At 37.6% G+C, this 22,583-nt stretch overlaps 1 protein-coding gene across 4 annotated transcripts in view; it reads left to right on the top strand.

Moving 5' to 3' along the window:
* The window catches only part of MACROD2 (mono-ADP ribosylhydrolase 2), a 1,000,449-nt gene that overhangs the window by 15,486 nt on the left and 962,380 nt on the right, over positions 1 to 22,583 (top strand). For 3 of the 4 annotated variants that reach the window (XM_088134430.1, XM_088134411.1, XM_088134419.1), the window contains exon 3: positions 7,027 to 7,134. In XM_088134430.1, the coding sequence (XP_087990556.1) occupies positions 7,027 to 7,134 (108 nt within the window). The remainder of the gene's footprint in view (positions 1 to 7,026; positions 7,135 to 22,583) is intronic. The other variant, XM_088134414.1, reaches the window with a different exon arrangement.

Below are 22,583 nucleotides of genomic sequence, written 5' to 3'. Positions count from 1 at the left end.
CTCTGGACAAAAAAGAGATCTTGAGATTACCCTCATACATTCTGGACAGCTGCTTGGTGAGTGAATCCATTTAAAAAGAAATAAAATTATGTGTTTCCAGCTTTGTAAGATCTTTATTTTTTGCAGTATATAATAAAAGAAGGACTATAGTGTTGTTTTTTGGAAAGTTTTTGAACGCCAAGGATTTGGATGAAGCTCATTTAAAGAAAGATTTTGAAATTAATTAAAAAGACCCTCTTGTGTGAGAAAAACATGTTTATATTTGTCCTGATAACAAAGCTTTGAAGGTTAATCACTAGAGAGACCAAAAGGAAATGCTTTATAAGCTGGCTCAAGCTTGGACTGTTTAACCCTATATTGAAACCAAAAGTTGCTAATGAAGAGAAGCAAGCTCCTTGGAAAATAACAAAAATGGATTTTAAGGTGGACTTAAAATTATAACCTATAAGAAAGAGATGGGAATATTGGATTTACAAATGGAATTGGATGATCATTTGAAAATTAAAAAAGGTATACAGATAATGTATCAAAAGAGGGATATGGATTACCCTTATACATTGGAATATAAGAAATTTACAGGAGTGGCTACATTGAAATTACATATGGAGTTTGATAAAGATGACAAGGATTTTGAGAGAAGAGACAAGGATAATAGAAAAAAGCAGATGTTAGAATTTTATCTATGGGATTCAAGGATTGATGGGAAGAAAAGAAATACCAAACTGGTTTATTTGATTATGATTAAGTAATGGGTTGTTATTTTTGGTTATGTTTAATGGTTACTTTGATTGGATAACTTTTTTTTTTGGAAATGTCCAATTGGGTGTAATGGATTAGTTTGTAATAGCTATGTTACTATTTTGGGTATGCAAATTAGGGATGACTATTTCTGGTAATGTTTAACAGTTTTTAAATTTCAGTAATGTTTAGTTGTTAATTGGGATTATTTTTTGATTATTAAGAGAGGGATTGGGGATTATGTTTAAATGGAAAGGGGGATTAAATGCTTACATTGTTATGTCTGTTAATCTTTACACCTTTTGTTGATGAGAGCTGAGGATTTAGAGATGGGCCTGTAGAAAATGGAGTGAAGTACAGTGGGGCAAAAAAGTATTTAGTCAGCCACCAATTGTGCAAGTTCTCCCACTTAAAAAGATGAGAGAGGCCTGTAATTTTCATCATAGGTATACCTCAACTATGAGAGACAAAATGGGGGAAAAAATCCAGAAAATCACATTGTCTGATTTTTAAAGAATTTATTTGCAAATCATGGTGGAAAATAAGTATTTGGTCAATATCAAAAGTTCATCTCAATACTTTGTTATATATCCTTGTTGGCAATGACAGAGGTCAAACGTTTTCTGTAAGTCTTCACAAGGTTTTCACACACTGTTGCTGGTATTTTGGCCCATTCCTCCATGCAGATCTCCTCTAGAGCAGTGATGTTTTGGGGCTGTCGCTGGGCAACACGGACTTTCAACTCCCTCCAAAGGTTTTCCATGGGGTTGAGATCTGGAGACTGGCTAGGCCACTCCAGGACCTTGAAATGCTTCTTACGAAGCCACTCCTTCGTTGCCCGGGCGGTGTGCTTGGGATCATTGTCATGCTGAAAGACCCAGCCACGTTTCATCTTCAATGCCCTTGCTGATGGAAGGAGGTGTTCACTCAAAATCTCACGATACATGGCCCCATTCATTCTTTCCTTTACACGGATCAGTCGTCCTGGTCCCTTTGCAGAAAAACAGCCCCAAAGCATGATGTTTCCACCCCCATGCTTCACAGTAGGTATGGTGTTCTCTCTCCTCCAAACACGACGAGTTGAGTTTAGACCAAAACGTTCTACTTTGGTTTCATCTGACCATATGACATTCTCCCAATCCTCTTCTGGATCATCCAAATGCTCTCTAGCAAACTTCAGATGGGCCCAGACATGTACTGGCTTAAGCAGGGGGACACGTCTGGCACTGCAGGATTTGAGTCCCTGGTGCCATAGTGTGTTACTGATAGTAGCCTTTGTTACTTTGGTCCCAGCTCTCTGCAGGTCATTCACCAGGTGGTTCTGGGATTTTTGCTCACCATTCTTGTGATCATTTTGACCCCATGGGGTGAGATCTTGCATGGAGCCCCAGATCAAGGGAGATTATCAGTGGTCTTGTATGGCTTCCATTTTCTAATTATTGCTCCCACAGTTGATTTCTTCACACCAAGTTGCTTGCCTATTGCAGATTCAGTCTTCCCAGCCTGGTGCAGGTCTACAATTTTGTTTCTGGTGTCCTTCAACAGCCCTTTGGTCTTGGTCATAGTGAAGTTTGGAGTGTGACTGTTTGAGGTTGTGGACAGGTGTCTTTTATACTGATAACAAGGTCAAACAGGTGCCATTACTACAGGTAACGAGTGGAGGACAGAGGAGCCTCTTAAAGAAGTAGTTACAGGTCTGTGAGAGCCAGACATCTTGCTTGTTTGTAGGTGACCAAATACTTATTTTCCACCATGATTTGCAAATAAATTCTTTAAAAATCAGACAATGTGATTTTCTGGATTTTTTTTCTCATTTTGTCTCTCATAGTTGAGGTATACCTATGATGAAAATTACAGGCCTCTCTCATCTTTTTAAGTGGGAGAACTTGCACAATTGGCGGCTGACTAAATACTTCTTTGCCCTACTGTATGGAATGAAGATGTATTTAGTAGTATTTTAAGAGACAGTGATAAACTGTTAATGTTGTATATACTTGCTGAGAGTGAAGGGGGAAGTTTCTTCTTTTTATTTTCATTTTGGGTTTTTTTTTTTCTTTTCTCCACGCTTATTTTTTTAAATTTAATTTCATATTAGGTTTTTGTATTAGTTTTATCTGTTCTATATAATCTTTAATAAAATTATTGGGAAAAAAACCAGTGGTGCTGGAAAAATAATTTTATGACCAATTTATGACCATTTACAAACTTTGCAGCATCCCTCAGTCATGTGATTGTCATTACAGTCAGTATGAGTTGTCCTGTGCCCGACCTGTGGTTTTTTTCCTCCCCCCCACCCCGCACAGCAGAGAGGGATTTCAAGAGAGTAAGCTGTTTGGGCTTTTACACATCAAAAGCAATGCAATCATGCCGGCAGTGGAAAGGGTCAGGCAAAGGAGAGATTGCCTACAGGAATCATATGCTCTCCCCCCCCCCGCCCTGAGTGGAGACACTGGAGGGGAAGAGATTTCAAGGGAATGCTGTGAGCTCTTTGCATAGCATGCCTGTGACTCCCAGCCCCAGGCTGGGGCACGATTGCATTGCTTTCAGTGTTTACAAGCCAGTAAGAAAGCACTTGAGCATTCCAAAGGACGGGAGTGGTTAGGAGGCAAACACAAGCCGAAGGTGTGAAACTGAGTAGTCTTGTCTCTTTCCAGCTGGAAAGCACAGTTGTGGTCATGTGATTTCTCACTTAGCGACCGTTTCGCTTAGCAGCGGAGTTGCCAGTCCCATGAGGGTGGCTAAGTGAGGACTACCTGTATGTTTAACTTCATTTTTAGTGTTCGGTTCTTTTCATTTTCCTTTTGGGTAACGGATTGTAAAAGATATTGATGACCATTTTGATCCTGTAATAACAGTAGTAACTATTGCAGGTATGGAAGTAAGTGGGAGACAGGATGTGCAACTGAAACAAATGCACAACATGATGATAAATGTGTGAGTGAGAGAGGGGTTTTGGCGGGAAAATGTTCAAGTGGTTTGGAGGGAAAAAGTCTTGGCATGTTTAAACACCTTTGTGATGCAAATTAAGTATGCTGGCACAAATCTCATAATAGTGATTTTTTTCACATAAAGTAAATTCTTGGATAAACTGATCAATTCCATAACAGAAAAAATTTGGATAAAAATGAACAATCATATACTAGTGAATTTGCATGAAGGAAATTTGCATAAAGTGAGGGAAATCTGTATTGATAGTTAAACAGAGAATTCTAAAATAATATAAATGATTGATTTATTGCTTTGTAATTAAAGTGGTAAAATTTTAATTGGCAGAATTTTGAATTTAATTTTGATACAAATGAACCCAAATAGGATATTCCTCTAGAGATATTTGCACAATATTATATAAAGAATTTGCTTTTGTAATTCATTCGTTGACTGGAAATTCTATTAACAGTCTTGAAAATTTCTTAATCTTTGATGTTTTAAATTCCAGTACCTATAAGCCATCTTGAAAATATTTAAAACTGTTTTTTAAAAATGAAGGATTTGGATGCTACCGCAGCCCCACTTACATTACAAGAAAAATATTTCAGCTAGTCTGATAGAGATATTGTGTACTTTATATAGTTTCTGGTGAAGGAGGCACAGAAGTCTGATGTAAACAAGTTTCATAACATATAAAGCTTATAAATGATACACACACATACACACACACACATCCTTTGATTTCCATCCAGGGATGTGTGAATGAACATCCCATTGTGCAAGGGGACATAACTTTCATCTGTTGAAGTTGTAGGAAATAGAAAGTATTCCCCTAGAAGTTGGTTGACAGATGGACACAGTTTGATACATCTAGAATGTGAACAGTTTCAAAGTGTGTTGTCATTCTTGCACAGCTAGTACATTGTGCTGAGATGCAAAGCTGTACTTTGTTTATCAATTATGTATCTTTATGCTGTTTTAGGAATCAATAAGATTTAAAATGTACTAATTTCTGAGTGCAAATGTTCATTGTTTTGATTAGCACTCCCTCTAGTGGTACATTTTGGATTCTAAAGCATAGCTATTTTACCCACAGATAATGATGCTCTGGCCCTGAAAGAGTTTGGTATTAATACACTTGATGAATTTATATTGCAATTATGTCTTTGACCATAGTTCACTTTCTATATTTTATAATAAAATAGATGGAAAATGTGTTACAATACTGGCCTGCTATCATATGATTTAGTACAGTTCTCATAGAGGACCAAAAGCACAGAAATAACTATAACCAAATGCTAACGTAACAACTCTGTCAGTAATTTCCTGGCGAGCTGTGGCATCTGTATTGGTACCAATCAGTTATGATATTGTGTACTGAGGCTTCAGTTGTCAATTGGATGTGTTGACATCAGCTTGTTAACTGGTAGGAGTAATGGAGTTTTATATAACAATTGTAATGTTTTTCAAGTAAACAGCTGGTCTTACGCATTGTATAACAATGTACAATTATTTGTTTCAAAACGTGAGAAGTTTGTGCATTGAACTTTGCATTGAACAGCTAATCTTTGCTTAAACTTTATTGTTGGAAGCCTTATAAAATAGCATTATTGTAGATGCTGTACATTATTGTAACATTATAATACATTATTAATTACAATATTAATTGCATTAATTAATTACATTATTAATACATTATTATAGATGCTGTATTCTAGGTCATATTACCATATTGTAGGGAGCTGGATAAGTTTGTTTTGTGTTTGGTTGCTGTTCCTTTCTGTGTAATACGGAGACGATAACCCTTTGGCCACTACAGTGAGAGAAGTAGGTAGTGTATGATGCTAAATTCTAGCTGCAAAAGGATTGCATTTTCACTGCTTTTATAAATATGTAGTTGATGTTTGCTTAGTTTTCATAGTTATGGTCAAAGATGCACTTATTACAATGCATACTTACCCTGTTAGGCAACACGTTTTTAAAAGTTATAGAATAAGTACTGGAAATTGAATGCTCAGTTTACTCATAGCTTCTGGGGACACAGCAGAAGAAAATGCAGCTTTGTTACTTCTGCCCCATGGAGCCTTCCTTTCCTTTCTCTGGAAAACGTTTTATCCTTATATAATGCTGTTTTCAGTGAGCTCTTCCAGGGAAATTTGCAGCAAGATCACAGAGGTACTAAAAGCAGCCAGTTGGAAATAGCAGTTATAAGGCTTGTTGAGTAATTAAGAGTCTGAGAAAAGCATTGGTTGTTTGGATCAAGAATTATGGTCTCTTCTGTAAGGTGGATGCCATTCTTATTCACTAATCCACTTGTGAAATGCTGAAGACAATTTGAATGCATGAGAACATTAAATATATGCTGTGGCACTGTGCTAAGACATCATTTGTGGAACAGACCGCAACTGACTTGCACCAGAACCTTAATCAGTGCAATTGGAGCTCTATAGGACAGGACCTCATCAATAAAATATTCTCCCAGGCCAGTATGTTATCACTTGGTAAAAGCAAGCACACCATACAATCACTTTGGGGATTATCTTCTGCCTTCTTAGCCAAGTAAAAAGCTATACAGGTTACTGAGTTCATAGTCAAATAAAGACCTGTTGATTTCAGATTTGATTGTTTCACTAAAAATCCAATGACTTACAAAATACATGACATACAAATACACAGATACATGTATAAATTTGTTACCTTATATAGGACTGTTTTGAAACAGAAGTAATAGAAGTCCAAAGAAATTCTTCCAAAATCCAGACAAGGCACAATTACGCTTAAAAAGCTGTTTTTTGCAGTCCCACCTATGTTCTGAGAGCTGTGCAGTCCTTTGGATTTGAAAGGTATTTTGTAGCATATGGGAACATGATTGTGGTATCTGTTTGCAACTCCTTAAAGCAGCTATGTTTTTTTCTCCAGGATCATGTGGTGGTATACCTGTGCAATTGCAGGAAAAGACATAGTTGGTCTAAGAAATTGCAAGTGGAACTTTAATCCAGTTTTCTTTCTGAGATAGCTACTTTTAATGTGTTTTAGAAAAAAAAAACCCAATAATGAATTTTGTTATCTCATGTCAGGTTTGGCAAACAAGCAGAAAGGTGGATATAAACAATAAATAAATGTTGAGCCCCTTTGTACACATGTAAACAAACTCATATAGCACAAATAGTTTACATTTGTATTTGTATATATTAAGTATTTGAGTATGTAAATTAAAATCTGCAGGTCTGTAATATTTATTTTACTGTTTATAGTACTACACTTGTAGTGTTAGGAGAGTTGGCAGCTATAAACTGTGGCTTTCATTTTCCAGTGTAAGGGATGGCTACTGTTTCTTAAGTTCTTTCTATTTCTTCACAGAAGACAACACCAATGAAGCTTTCCTGATGCAGAAAAGTCTCAGTGAGAAAGTCTCTCTATACAGAGGTGATATCACAGTGCTTGAGATTGATGCCATAGTTAATGCTGGTAGGTTTTAAAATACCTCTTATGTCATATTTAACTTCTTAATTATTGAGCATTCTATGAAACCTGTGGAAATCTTCAGGATATTGTGAGTGGGAAAAAAGTGGCATTAATATTAACATTTTCTGTTGTCAGGTATATGCTAAGGAAATTCAAATTTGTGACCTCATAAAATATGTGAATTAGATGAATAATTGCTGTTCTTTTTGAATGCTTAATTTTATTCAGTTTCTGCTGATCAAATTGGGTAATGAACCATACGTTACAATGATCCCTCTTCCCAGATCCCTCTCCCCAAATCTTACAGTGCTTTCTGCCAGGAGCTGTCAGAATGAATACTATAGGAAGAAAGGCAAGGAGATTTTCTTGGGGATGAGATGTATTATGAATGGAAGAAATGGACTATTTTTAAAATATGGAGAGGATTTGTACAAAGCGGAGAGCTTTCATTATCTTTATGTGGGTATATTTATTTAAATATATATATATGTTATTAGTCTGCAATGATTTTTGTCCTCACTTTTTGATCTTTTTTTTCCTTGAAATAGTGGTTTGAATTTTGGTCTCAGATGGTTTTATAATTCAAAACATTGTGTGTATTCTACTTTTTCTCAAATTTCTTATTCTTCAGCAGATTTTGTAAATAATTTCTTGTCAGCCCTCCCAGGTAAACCAGACAGAAAACACAAGTAGATAAGCTAATTCTACTTTATTGTAAGGCTACATTAACAGAATCTTGCAAGTCTAAAAGTACAAATCTCCCATCCTCCCTATTTACCATCTGAGTGGTTAGGGTGGATTCTTCCTAAGTTTCTTTCTCTGGCTGTTACTCTGTTGAGGGCTCCTTTCTCTGTTATCTGATAGTTCCCTAGGCAGCAGTCCCCCTGTCTTCCAAGGTCACCCTCACATTCCATCACATTTCCTCATATTCTGAAACTATGTACAAGAAATGTCTTATATATATGTCTTGCACTCAGGAAGATGCAGCTGTTTCTATCCTAAGCTTTGGTTCTGTTCTTGTCACTGAAAATGTGAACTGATATTGAAGTAATGATAGTCAAAGGTAGTTAATGTTATGTTAGATTCAAAATCAAACCAGAACTTGAAATTTCAGATAGTCTAACTCAGTGTTCCTCAAATGGATTTCTGAGTGTTTGACCAACTCCTGTAATCCTTTCTGCAGAGGCACAATGATAACTAGGAGAATTTGTAGTATGTATCTGGAGAGCACTGGATTGGGAAAACCTGAGCTAATTCATTAAGTTTCTTAAGTGGGTGATGAAAATATCTAACAATAGCAGCAACAGCCATATAGAAATACAGGTGGTCCTCACTTAATGACCCTAATTGGGACAGGCAACTCCATTGCTAAGCGACACGTTTGTTAAGTGAAATGTCATGTGACCAATGTGCTTAGCAACAGCACTTCCGGCAATCCCAGGTACTGTCGGTGAGTGAATCCTACGCAGTCATCAGGTGAGGATCCACCCAGACCCAAGCCATTCTTGGAAAAAGATAAGGGACTGCCTCCACTTCAACTCTTCCCATCCACCTATCTCCCATCTCTGTCCTTTTGGCTGCCAGCCTACCCACGGCCGCCAGCTGCCCCTGCTGCCCACCAGCCCTGCCTGCCACTGTGCCCACTGCATCACACACCACTATTGTACTGGCCATGTCCTTTTTTTGTGTTGCCTTCTTTTGTGCTGGTGCAGCTGGGGCCTCTGTTTGCGCACCGGCTGGGGTTTTCTCATGCACCGCCCAGGGCCTCCATTTGTGTGCCAACCAGGCCTTCTTTTGCAAATGAAGAATCTGGCTGGTGCATTAAAGATACCTGGCACATGAAAGAAGGCTTGGGCTGCACCAGCATGAAAGAAGGACCCTTCTAGCATGAATGGAGACCCTGAGCAGGTCATGAATGGAGGCCCTAGCTGCACTGGCGTGAAAGAAGGTGGCCCAGCTGGTATAGTTGTGGCATGTGGTGCACAGGGGTAGTGGCAATGGGCAGGGCTGGGCGGCCGGGAAGAACTGGCAGCAACGGGTAGACAGGCCAAAAGGTGGTTGTAAATGCGGGTGGACCTGAGTGGGCCTGAATTTTGTTCACATGACTGCGGGGGTGCTGCAACAATCAGAACTTTGAGGACTGTTCATAAGTTCCTTCATTCAGTGCTGTCATAACTTTGAAAGTTGCTGAATGGATGGATGTTAGTGAGGACTATCTGTAGTTTTAAATTTCATTACTATGTTTCCCTAAGGTTTATAAGCTACTTAAATTGTAGACTACTCTAAGGAGTATACACTCCAGTGTAGTAGACAAGAAAAATTAGAAGAATAAATGATAATAACATAATACAAAACAAGTAATAATATTAACTCCACATCAATCCCATTTAAGAATTTCACTTTCAGTAAAAATAGTCACCTACATCAGGGTGGGAACCCATCATTCCATCAGTTCCTGAAGACTTTCTGAAATGGTCAAGTCTTAGTAGCTTTTTAAAATGTTAACAAGATAAATGTTTATATGACCTTGGGCAGGGTGCTATTCCAAAAGAGAAGGACAGCAGTGGAGAAGACCCATCCTTGTACATGATAATAACACTCCTTCAAAGAAGGGACTTATTTATTAATTTATTAAATTTATATGCTGTCCATCTCCCCCAGAGGGCGACTCTGGGTGGTTCTGGGACTTACTTACTAGATCATATTGGATGGCCACAGACTTCTGGGAGAAGGCAGTTTCAAAGATATCCAGTTCCTGAGCCACGTAGGGGTTTAAAGGTGACAACAATCTGTCAGTTGCAATGGCCAAACAAATAAATAAGCCAACACCTTGAATTGCACCTGGAAGCCAACTGACAGTTCTTATAATAATGTTACTTGGACAAACTGGGAGGTGCCCTTAACTACTTGAACTGCTAGACTAGCAGTAGCTTCTAGGCCAATGTATAGCACGTTGCAGTTATCAGAGTGAGAGATGACAATGCCTGAGTGATGGTGAGCAAGGCCTCCTAATCCAGAAATGGATAAAACAGGTGCTCTTGATGGAATTGTGCAAAGGCCCTCCTAGTCACTGTTGCCATTTGCTCCTCAAGCAAGAGCTATGGATGCAACTCCATCTAGAACCAATGTTAGCTATCCCAAATATATATGTTCCATCTAATGTTTCCTGTATTTCTTGTTGCTGCATGTCAAAGGTGCAAAGCAGACTTAGTATAGCTTCTTGGTGACTTTTCCAGCATCTTCTGGCCATATTTATGAATGAACAGAAGACACTGTTAGAAATCTTTGATCATAGGGGCCTGATTTATGATCTCCTTTCTATGACTGTTCATTTGCTTGGCTTGAATTTGGGCAGATGTAAATTCATAAGGAGAGACTGATTTCCTGGTGCAGATCAAATTGGTACAATTCTTTGATCTTGCTTTGTATTTGGCTCCTTTTTTCAGCTTAATGTTCTGTCATTTTTGTTAGGTGAACCTATGCCTTTGTTCCTCTTTTCCTTTGTAGTTTCCATTTGCTCTCATATTAAAGGTTATGGCCTTTCTTTGTGCCTGTATTATGTCTATTTTATCATGGGGCGTTTTGGTTTTGCTTGAGGGATCTCTAAAAGTTTTGGTTTCTTTGTCCTTGGCGGCTGGCAACCCACATTTGATGGTTAAAGTACCCAGATCTCGTGATCAGTGCCTTCATGTTTTTGTGGTAAAGGCTCATGTTTTGCTTGTGCCCTCTATCTGCTAGGTTGCAGCTTTACTAGATCATATTGGATGGCCACAGTGGATCATAAAAATGTGCAAGCCAGACAATAATGTATCCAGCTTAAGATAATGTTTATATTTTATTTAGTATACCCTTTCATTTAATAATGCTTTCTACTAACTTGCATGTTTAGAATGTGCCACTGTCTCTGTGTTTCTTCTTTCTTGTAAGATGGTAGCAGTTACCTAGGTGGGAAGTAGAACTTTTATTTTCTTTGGTGAACAGGTTCTTTTCATTTGCATCCTTGTGTGTGTATGTGTGTTGGGTAAATAATAATTATAGCTGTTATTATTTTTAAATTGAGCACCCGCATGATTATGGAGGGAAGGGGGTTGCAGTCCTTTGAAATCAAGTCAGAGTTTGTTTTCCCTGGTCTGGTACATCGATATTGAGCAAATCTACTGTATATGCCATTTAAACCAATTTCTAATTCCTAGCCAGGATCACAGCTGATGGGCTATTAGCGGGAAAAACGGCTTCAGTTAATTGCTGCAGCACCTCCACTGGGATAGCCAGTAAAGGGAAGAAGTTTGCCAAACATCCCTCCAGATCCACTTGTCAAAGATGCAAAGCAGCCTTAGCTGCTCAGCCTCAGTGGGGCTGCTCAGGGCTCTTTTGATGCTGCTCAGAAGAAAAAGCTATGCAGGCCTAATCTAGTATTGAAGTTAATGATTTTCATCTTCCACCCTGACACTTCACCAACATTGATTTTACCAAACAATGAAAATAATATTAATTCATTCTACTTGATTCTACAACTAATAAAAGACACCATCTCTTTAACAGGCATTTCTTTCTGTTTTAGTTCCCAATTGTTTTGTAGTCTTTTCTACAATGAATTGTACTGATTTAGATACTCCTACCATATAGGCCACCAGTAAACCATATTTTATGTGTGCTTTGAGATGGTTCCCATCTTCTCCTTTATGTGGGCCCCTTTACTCTCTGAAGAGCTAATCCTGAAGGTCTGGGGATTCTTTGGGCTATAGAGCAAAGAATTCATCTTGACTGCAAGAAACTGACATTCCTGTACGTTAACTGCTTTCTGTGCATTTATAGGGCAAAAACATGAATGGTTGTACTTGAAATATCTCTGCTCTGTGCTCCAGGGGCTATTTCTAAGGATCAAATACAGTAATTTGAAACAACTGAAAGTATATAAATTCCATTCTTGAATCAATATGTTTTCTTTGGACTACAGTTAGCCCCCAGTTTAAGAATGAGTTCCATTCCTAAGGTCTGTCCTTAAGTTGAATTTGTATGTAAGCTGAACAGTATTATTGTACAATATTGTATAAGTAGTACTGTGTAATTAACTCAAACCATTGTATATTTAACTCAAATCATTGTGTATTTAACTCAAATTTTGCTACAGTAGGCTCCGTTCTTAACTATGGGTCGTCCGTAAACTGGGTGTTCTTAACCCGGGGACTACCTGTATTCCTCATTAATTGAAGGTCATGCTTTAAAAAAACAATTTTTTCTGCCTCTTGCTTTATTGTGCTCGTATTTCTAAATTTTGAGTCTTTGGGGTGGAGTTCTGTAATTTGAGTTCTGCTTCCTTATTGGCCTTTGTGTTGCTAACAGTGCACTGAGATAATGAAGATAAATCACTCTGGTTATATAGCAGTGTATGAAAGAAAGAAGACTTCATGGCTGGTAAATCACTCAAGTTATATGATTTCTATTTTGCTTTTCTGGTAGTGATTGCATTCTTGTGTTTAAAAAAATGTAGGATAGTTACTGAGAATTTTAAGAATGGTCCTTGAAACATATACTATATATAACAAATACTGTATTTCCATTGATACAATAATAAAAACATGCATGAATGTTTAAGAAAATAAGTAAAGTCATACTAGTTGACACCAAAGCTTATCTAATCTACTTTTTTGTTGCCATTGCCACCAGAGACAGAGGGGAAGTTCACAAGCAGAATACAAACAGACTTTTAATCCCACATGCCCAGACGTCAAAAAAGGTAAAGTCTTCCTTGAATTGAACTCAACTCAACACATGGTGACTATATAATATATCCATGTGATTTAGTTGGTAAAGAAATAATAATAATTTGTTAAACTTGTATGCTGCCCAACTCTCTGGGTAGCTCACAACAATCAAATTCCAGTGAAATCAGTAAAACAGATAAATAAGACAAGCGTGATGAAGTGAGGAGTCTCACTCTTCCTTGCCAAAAGCCTGAGTGAAAAGCCAGGTCTTCACAGTTCTTCTGAACAACAGCAGAGTTGTTTAGAATGATCTGTTTGTGTTCTTTTAATTTCTCACTCTATCCTATGCACCTGGTATTTCCTGGTATGGCATTCAAGTATTAATCAGTAAGGATGTTCAAAACATTCTGTTCCAGAGCTGAACTGGCGAATTCAGACAATTAAAAATTAAAATAAAAAAAATAAAAGAGAATTCTTCGTCCAGATGTGCTGATTGGTCCTTTTTTGGACTTGGAAGAGCATTCAGAATACTAGAAACCACTTCTGAAAGATTCAGTGCTAGAAAATGGCTGGACTGTTGCACAGAATGACTAAATTGGCATGGTCTAGAAAAAGGGAAAACAGAAGTTTCTCAGTTTTTCTGGCATGATTCACCGTGTTTCACCTCTGGAGTAACATGTTTTTTATGTAATTGCTAACCAGATCCAACTGTGCCTGGCTTTTTCAAGCTCAGCTAAAGCTGGTTAGGTGCTGCCACCTGCTGTTAAACCACTTCAGTTACTGGAAGTAATACATACTCGATATTCTTAATGCTGAATCCATGAATACGTACAATCCTTTTAAACTGAAGTTTAGTGGCCATCGCTGCCTCTTATAATAGCCTGTTGTCCTGCCTACTGTACATTATGTGAAGAAGCATCTATCTTGAATTTTCCACAACTCTGTTCCAGTGTATGATCTCAGGTTCTAGTAATTTCAGAGAAAACCCTTTTTCCACAGCTTGAATAATTTAGTACATTTCTACCAAAAAAACTTGACTTTTTTTTCCTTCCTAAGCTCTTTCTTTGAAAGGGACTTGCTCCAGCCTTTCGATAATCTCAGTTGCTCTTTTCGGTATCTTTTCAAGCTCATATGAAAAATATTTCAGTAGATATTTTTAAATGAAATTAAATAAATGAGCAGGAGTAAGATAATATAAGAAAATCCCATTAAAATATAGAGAGTTGGTTTAAATTGCATAGAGCAGAAAGTTTTATTGTTTGACTTTTTCCCTGGTTTCTTTTGACCTTCAGGGAGTTTCTGGTTTACTGCATCTTAATTTTATGAAATGTCACTTCCCTGTCAAGCCAAAAATTAAACTTGAGGGGAGAAACAGGGTGTTTATATGTTGAGTTGTGAACTGAATATATTAGCTATGAATTTTGTTTAAATGAATGTGTTAGTATAGTCTGTTTACTAACTAAGTTACACCTCCTCATATGAGCAGCTTGTTAATGCATAATCAGTCACTAAACTTGCCATGAATCTGAAGCTTAATGAACAGGTGAGGGGAAAAGAGGAATTTAAATATGAAATTGATCTGACAGCCTATCACTGATTACTAATCCATTTCATTTGGCAACATAATTTATCATATAGTTAAAATTGTCTACTTGTAGCTTTCCAGAAGGAAATTAATTCAGAAGCCCGCCCAATAATGCTAGGCTGAACCAATCTATTTAAATATTGCAGCAGTGCTGAAGAATGGAAGGATGTATTAGAAGGATGCATTTGAAAAGTCATCATTCCTGATTTTAAATCGGCATAGACAGAGAAACCAACTATGTATGACCTTAAATTTTTGTTCTTCAATATGTTACTTCACATGTGATAAATAACACATTTATACTTGAAAAGATTGGAGGTTTTCTTAAGTGTTCTGGGCTGGAACAGTATGAGTACTGAGATCTTGATAGATATACTCATTTGTATACTTCCATCATGAACAGGTATTATCACATTCAGCAATCAATAATAGGTTTTTGGTAGCCAATTTGACTAAAAGCAAGATTTCTATAGAATAAAAAAAATATTGAAAAATAGATGTGGACTTATGCATATATGGCATGATTTCTGTGTTTTGCCATAGACAGATATTTATCTATGTGGCTTCTAACCATCTACAATAAAGCAACTAATCTAGTCTTGTCATTTTTGTCAAAGTCAAGATTTACTCTGATCTTGGCATGAAGTCTGACATGTTAAATATTACACTTCCACACCATTAGAAAATTATGCCAATGTTTTAACATTTCTCCAGTTATATCATTTTTACCTGTAGCCTTGTAACTCTTCAACATTCTCACAGCATTCCATACCTCCTTTTTACCAATTTTTAATGACTATTGATGAACAATTTAACATAGCAATTCAATAAAAATGATTAAAAAACTATAATATAGGTAGGAATACATAACCAATTTGAAGGCAATGCTTGGGCAGTCCTCTTTATTTTTAACTTAATTAGTTACTGACCAGCATTTTGGACAATTAATATGAGATGTTACAAATTACAAATTAAAACCATAGACCTTTTTTAAAATCAATAGAAGAAAATAACATTATTCACTATAATGCTATAAATGCAGATAATAAAGTACTAGGAAATCTAAATATTAAAACTAATTGACAGGATCATAAAACTACTGAAAGTTAAAGGAGTATTCTCCTGCATAAAGCAGTGGTGGCTGAAATTTTTTTTTGCTACTTTCCCAGTGATGTTAAAGGATGCTGTCCAGCAGTAGGAAGCAAATGAAATCATCCTCAGAACTAGTGACACTTCTGTTAGGAAGTGGAGTTATAAGGATAGGGTGCAAATTGCTATAGAAAGTACATCTTAGAAACAGATGGGCTAGGGTTTCAGGTTCCTCCAAGTCACAAGGTGGATTCACTCTGCAAAAGAGATATTATTGTACCTTTCCTCCAAAATTGCAGAAGGCAAGACATTAAAGGGGCTAAGGAAAAAACTCCACAGTGCATTAGGCAGGTAATACTGAATAGATAATTTGTTAGTGTGGAAGGTTTCCTGTTTGCATGTTGCCAGTGTTAGTGTCCTAATTTGTCCTGGTCTACCTGAAAGCTTATGTCAAATAGCTACTGTACTGCTGTATTGCTCCTCTACCTCTTGGTAACATTGTGGCCAGGAGGGCTGTGCCTGAGAAGCCACATTGGTATAAATTGGTTTCCAGGGGTATCATCCCAGTTTCCAAATGAAGTGCTGCATTCATGATGCAGCAAGATACTCAGAATAGCACTGATAGGAATCTGGACTGAATAATATCTAAGGACTTTCAGTCACTGTATGCATGTACCTAGCAGCTATATAACATCTGGGAAATAGACTTAGCTTTAAACAGTTTTATGGCCACAGGCATGTTCTTGCTTCCTCTGGTGTATGTATGTGTGTGTATGTATGTATGTATGTGTGTATGTGTATATATATATAAAAATAAAAAGCCTTAGTGCTATTGTTAGCCTCATTGGAAATAGTTTTTATTTGTTTGTGCTAGGCTCTTGAGGATTGGAATACTATAACCAATATATTTGAAGAATGAAGCCTGGTCTGTGAGATTATTATGTTCCTTTGGTGTGCGATTGGTGTTGCAGTATGTCAATTCCTTTAAGAAGACTATAATTTTGGTTTTAGAATAGTTTATTGTGAACCTTTCTTCTCTACAGTTATCTGCTAGGGCCCGTATGCTCCTTTGAGGCCAACTTGAGTTAGAGAAAGGATGGCTGCAACATTGGCATAGAGAAGTGCAGCCAGCTATCTATTATTAAATTTTGGGGGTGGTGGTAGAATTCTGCCTTCATTAGGTTGCTGGCTATTGAATGTACATACATATTGAAAAGGGAGGTTAGGGGGGCAAATACAACCCTGTTTCACTCCTTTCTGGATTGAGATGTCTGGAGGGAGTTGGCTGCTACTACTGCATCTAATTTGTATCATGGTGTTTTCATGCAGCATCCTAATTAGATAAGAACCTCCATTCTTTAGAGGAATGAAACAGCTTCTACCAGAGTCATTCTTTAGGGATGGAATCAAAGGGTGATTTTAAATCAATGAAGGCAATAAGGAGTGGGAATAAGCATGTGAATATTTCTTTACTAGAGACTGCAGAATGGCACATTGGTCTATCATTGACCTGCCCTCCCTGAAGCCCACTTGTTCATTGAGCAGAAATTTCTCCTGTTTTAACCAATCCAGGAGCTTCTAGAAAGAAAGTGCATATACTGTAGTTTGCTGGTAATATGTAGGATGATAATTGGAAGGGTTCATGCTGTTACTTTTCTTGAAAAGTGGGAGAATAATAAAATGATCCCAATCTTAAGGCATTTGAAAAGTGTTACTAATATGTATGAATAAAGAAGTCAAAGGGTTTTTAACAGTTTGGCAGGTATCAGGTCACTGCTGGGAGCTTTCCCATTTTTAACTGATTAATTAGTTTAACAATTTCCAAATGAGAGATTGGTGGCCAGAGAGGAATACCTTTTAGAACATAGATTGAGGAAAAGGGTTGGTAGGAAAGAGCTTATATGGCATGCTATACAACTCCTCCCACCTCTTGGGCAGAATCTTTGTTTCTGGCCAGACTGTCCTATTGGCTGAGGTCCTTGCAATAATCTTACAAAAGATAGAATTTTATTTATAACCTTTGTAGCTTGAAGAAGTTGTTCCCAATTAGTTTGTGTATATATTTGTTAATTGACACTTTTATAGCTTCTTTTAAGTTCAAATAGCTGGTTCCTAATAGTGGGACAGTTGCTGAATTTAGTGTTTGGAAGCTATCAGTAAGTCTATTCTGGCTTGCATGCAGTCCTGGTAAAACCAGGGCTTCTGTCTAAGATGGGAGGGTTTGGTCATAGGTCACTTATGGATTGATAATGAACTCTGAAGATTGCATATGAGAGGGTTATATGTGGCTAAGATTTCTGCAGAGTTTAAACTTTCAATCTGGAGCTCACAGAGCTCAAGAATCTGATCTGAGATAAGAAGTAGGTGCAATCTTTTCAGAACATCTAATTCTAGGAGGGGCTGAACCTATGTTATTGTCCATAGCCTGGGTGGGACTGACCTAAAAAGTTGATTGAGAACTAAAACCCAGATGAAGTGGTAGTGGTAAATAGTTGCTAACTGCCCACAATTCAACTTTAAATGAAACTACAAGACTAAAAAGGTTATATAAGGTTAAAACACAGTCAGTTGCCCTAGCTCCTTGGGCCACCCAATAAGTGAACTCTCTGGTAAGGTCTCCATCTCCCACCTCATTTAGTATACAAAGCCTAAATCTTCTGGTGATGCATAATAGCTTTCTGTATTAACACCTTGATCCTTGGAGTGACATGGTTGACCTCCAGGGTAGTCTTGAGTGACTTGAATATGACTGTTGGAATAAGAAGAAAGAGTTTTATCATTAATGCCAGCTTTGCCGTTAAAGTTGCCTGTAAAAGATCAACGTATGGATAATCCAAAGTAAATTGGGACAGAAAATTCTCCAGTTTGTTCCATCCAGCACTTGTTAAAGAATACTGCTTGCAAGGGGGAAGCTAGACTTTTATAGTTCAAATATCATGTCCAGCCAAATTCACCCCAGAAAGTGTGTTCACAGGACTCCAATTGTATGAATTGGGAATAACAGATTATTTGATATGGATGTACAGAAGCTGCCTCTGCTGTGACCCTTTGTGGCACCAGGGAATTAAGGGAATAGAGTAAGCATCCTTCTAATAATGGGGACTCTAGGGACAAGTTTTCCTGTATAAAATAAAGTAGCATTTACAATATAAATCCAGGAATTAGGGATCATCCTTTTTGGCTGTCTAATCAGTAGTGTTCCAGGAAATCAGGGAGGTTTCCCTTTAAGTTTCATCATGGCCTGCAGTTCTGCTGAAGAAGATTCTACTGGGTAGGGGTTGGATGAATTTGTGAAATGTGTAGCATGGGTCAGTTTGGATAGAAGATGGAGACCTCTCTGATGGTCCTTATCGATGATAGAGCAGGAGGCTGAGGGCCCTTTAGCAGCTGTTTGATGAGTTTGAAATCATTGGAGTAGATCAAGTGGTAGATGTTTTCCATGGGATCCTCAGTGAAGTCAGATTGAGAGTTATGATCAGTGACTGGAGCTGAGATTTATGACTGAGAAGAATGCATCACAAAAGACAGAAACACTAGTCTTTGGTAGAATGTCTAAATTTTTATTTGAGTTAATTAATGAAACCAATTTAGGGACATGTGAGGATAGGGAAGAATCTATCAGATCAGAGTGATGTATTGTCTGTGTTACCACATACCATACCCTAGCTGTCTCGCTTGGGTGTGGCAAGCTTCCAGTGGTGATAGCATATTCACAGAGAAGCTCACTTAGCCATTAACCTATGCCATAGATAATTCATTGTGTCTTTCAGTAACATCAGCTAGAAGAAAACAGGCACCTTGTAGACATTTATTAGTCAAGATGTCCATCTGAGCTGCTTCCTCAGGATTCCTGATATTCCACATAGGATCAAAATTATCTTTAATGGATAGAGGGTTTGTCTTTGAGGTCTAGCCATTTTCCTGTTGTCCTTAATTGCCATTCTTTGTTAAAGGTAAGGTTGGAGTCTTCGTGTAAGTGTATTAGAATAGCAAGGAACTTTGCTGTCTTGGATCAGTTTCACTGCTTGTGAAAGCCTTTCAGTTTTGGATAATATGCTTGTTTGTTTTTTAGCAATTGTGCTTGTAAGAGTTAATCAGATCACTTTCAAAAGGATAAGCAATATTTTCTTTGTATTGGTAGAACATTTAGCTATACTCCTTGTTGTCAAGGTCAGAGTTAAGGTAGAATAAGATGCTGAATATCACCTATAAAGCCCACATAGCATAGGACCAGACTACTTGTGGGACTGCCTTTCTCCCATTGTTTTTGCTCGCCCCACCAGATCTAGTAGAGAAGGCATGCTCCAGGTCACTTCTACTAAACAGTGCCATCTTGTTGGACCCTGGAGTTGTGCTTTCTCGGTGGCAGTGCCTGCCTGATGGAATAGCATACCCTCAGATTTGGATTGGCCCCAACCCTGTTAGCCTTTCACCAAGGCACTGAAGACCTGGCTGTTTTCTGAGGCATTTGGGTCAAGTGAGCAGCTGAGCTCTGCTGTTAATGTGCTTTTTCTGTGAGTGGGATTATTGTTTGTCCTTAGGCACTGGGGGTTATATGTGGTGGGTTTCTTTGGTTTTAATCTTTGTAAGGTGCCCAAAGCTACTTGTGTGGGAAGAGTGGCTATATAGAAGGAGGGAGGGAGGGAGGGAATGGGTGCCTGTCTGAAATAGACACAGCATTTTGGAGTGTGTAAGCTGACATAATATTATTTAGCAGAGCTTTCACATTTTGATCAGTGAACACCCAGAGATAATTCCAAAAGTCTTCCGAAAGATCCTCGTGTTTAAAAGCATCAATGTTATTACTGGATTGTTGAAAGACAACTGAATCCTTTTTCTGCCAGTTGTAGTGGGAAGCCAGTTAATATGTACAAGGTCAATAGCATGTGCCTGGCAATGAAGTAGTTGGCTTAGGGTAAAACAAACAGAGCCTCTGGAAGCCCATCTTCCTGTAGGAATGCTGTTATTAAGAACAAACAGAATCGTTTATGTTGATAAATGAGGGCAGAGTTATTTTTGTTATCTGGGCTTGAAGGAGCACAGGATTTCCTATTTACAGCCTGCTTGGCAGTTGGTGGGTATTCCACAGGGCTTGCTGTGAGTAATTTGATTTCTATATCTTTAAAAAGAATCCTTTATGGGCATCAAATGCTTTCTTCAGATCCTCAGTTTTTACTGAAATAGTTGTTAATTGCTCAAAGAAGACTATTACAATCTGAGTAGTTAAAACACAATATTTAGCCAAAAAATCTTAGGGGTTTTGTGGTTAGGATGTTATTTAACTCATCAGCTGCAGCATCATTAGATACATAATGTGTGAATACAAATACTATCTTCAGAATGGCCAGTGTGCTTACCAGAGGCAATATTTTTCTGGAAGTCATCATTTCACAGGAGTCAGTTGTGTTCATTAAAGAGAGGAGAATTTGGCATTTTGTCTGATTGCTGGGATAGCACTTCATATCTGTTTTCAAGAGTTTCAGGATTGCAGGAAATTAAGCCCTCAGTAAGAACCTTTGAGGTGATGAACCCATTAATCTTCAGTTTTACTACCTTTGCTGGTTTCAAAATTCTATGGCTGATTCTCTGTCTCTTTTTCTTACCCATAGTGCCAGGTGCTTTTAAATTGCAGCTCAGTTGTGTAAGTTCATAAAATAAGTAAAATATTAAAATAAAATAGAATTCGATATCAAAGTAGAAAATAGTAACAAAAGGTGGATAAAAAGAAAGCTTGTATGGAGGTTGCTAAAAGAGCTGCTAGACCAATATAATCTATGGGGGGTGGGGAACAGCTTTTTTGAAGCAATGGAAAGCTGCCTTTTCCTTTTTCCTCAAGAAACAAAAAAATCGGGGAATACACAATGTTTTTTTTTACGCCTTTTACACATGTAAGAGCTACTACTTTATAGCAGTGTTTTATGTTTAACATAAAATCCGTTTTGAATATTTTTCATTTTGTGAATTCATATCTCTAGGCATAGCATCATCAATGTCACTGAACATCTGGCCGAATAAATTAAAGGTGCTGAAAGCTTACAAGACTCAGGTGAACGATACCCATTCAATCTAGTGGAATTGGCATGCTCAGGGTCCCATCGAGTAAACAATGTCACTGATGGGATCCAGGAAGAAGGCCTTCTCTGTTGTAGTGCCTGCCCTCTGGAATGATATCCCCTCAGAAATTTGTATTGTCTTCAGCTCTTAAAACCTGGTCCTTTCCCCAACCCTTATGCTCAAGTGGGTGACAGAACCCTAATGGGGATGAATGGCTTATTGGAAGTGGTGTTATTTTTCTAGACATCTGCTTTTTTATTTTTCTGGATGCTGTTTTTATATTGTTTATATTGTATTGTTTTGGTGCTATATTGCATGTCTCCAAGAATCATAATGGAGTCAGTAGGCATACATCTAATAAATAGATAAATAGAGAGGTTATTCTACCATTTCTAATGTATTTGTAATGGGTTGCTGCATACTATATCTCTGGAAGATATTGTCAGGATTTTCTCATAGGAAAGAAGTTCATCCCGTTATCTGTACAACAATATTATGGCTATATGAGTCATGTGACAAATTTGTTATTGTTAGTGTAACTTGTGACTGTGTGTTGTGCACATATACTGCTATTTACTGCCACCTATTGGCGTGTATATGCTAGTTACCCAGTGGGTGGGTATAGAGTGACAATATAACTGGAGCATGTATGCCCAGCTTTGGCAGTTATAGTTGCAGTTGCAGTTGCAGTAGAGCGTTAGCCACTATGTAGGTATGTAAGTTTTATAGGTTATGTAGTTATAACAAATAACCAAGTAGTGTACCTCTTCTCTAAGAGTTTTTGGCTAGAGACTTTATGTTTGTGGATAAGTCTTGGATGCTGAATATATGAGAAGAAGTGTTTTTTCCTATATTTTGTATACAACTTGTATTTTATGAAGTGTTGCCTTTTTATCAATAAACAACCAGATAGTATATATTTTCTGGCTGAGTTTCTTTGGAGAACAAGATATGGACATTGCAGTTTGCAAACCTATCATGCTGGTGTGTATTTTTTTTCCTGGCAAAAGGGTTTCTGG

The sequence above is a fragment of the Python bivittatus genome, unplaced genomic scaffold (assembly GCF_059951505.1).
Source record: "Python bivittatus isolate LINGU-HERP-01145 unplaced genomic scaffold, Pbiv_v1 ctg000020_np1212, whole genome shotgun sequence".
Lineage (NCBI taxonomy): Eukaryota > Metazoa > Chordata > Lepidosauria > Squamata > Pythonidae > Python > Python bivittatus.
This window is presented reverse-complemented; position numbering and strand designations above follow the sequence as displayed.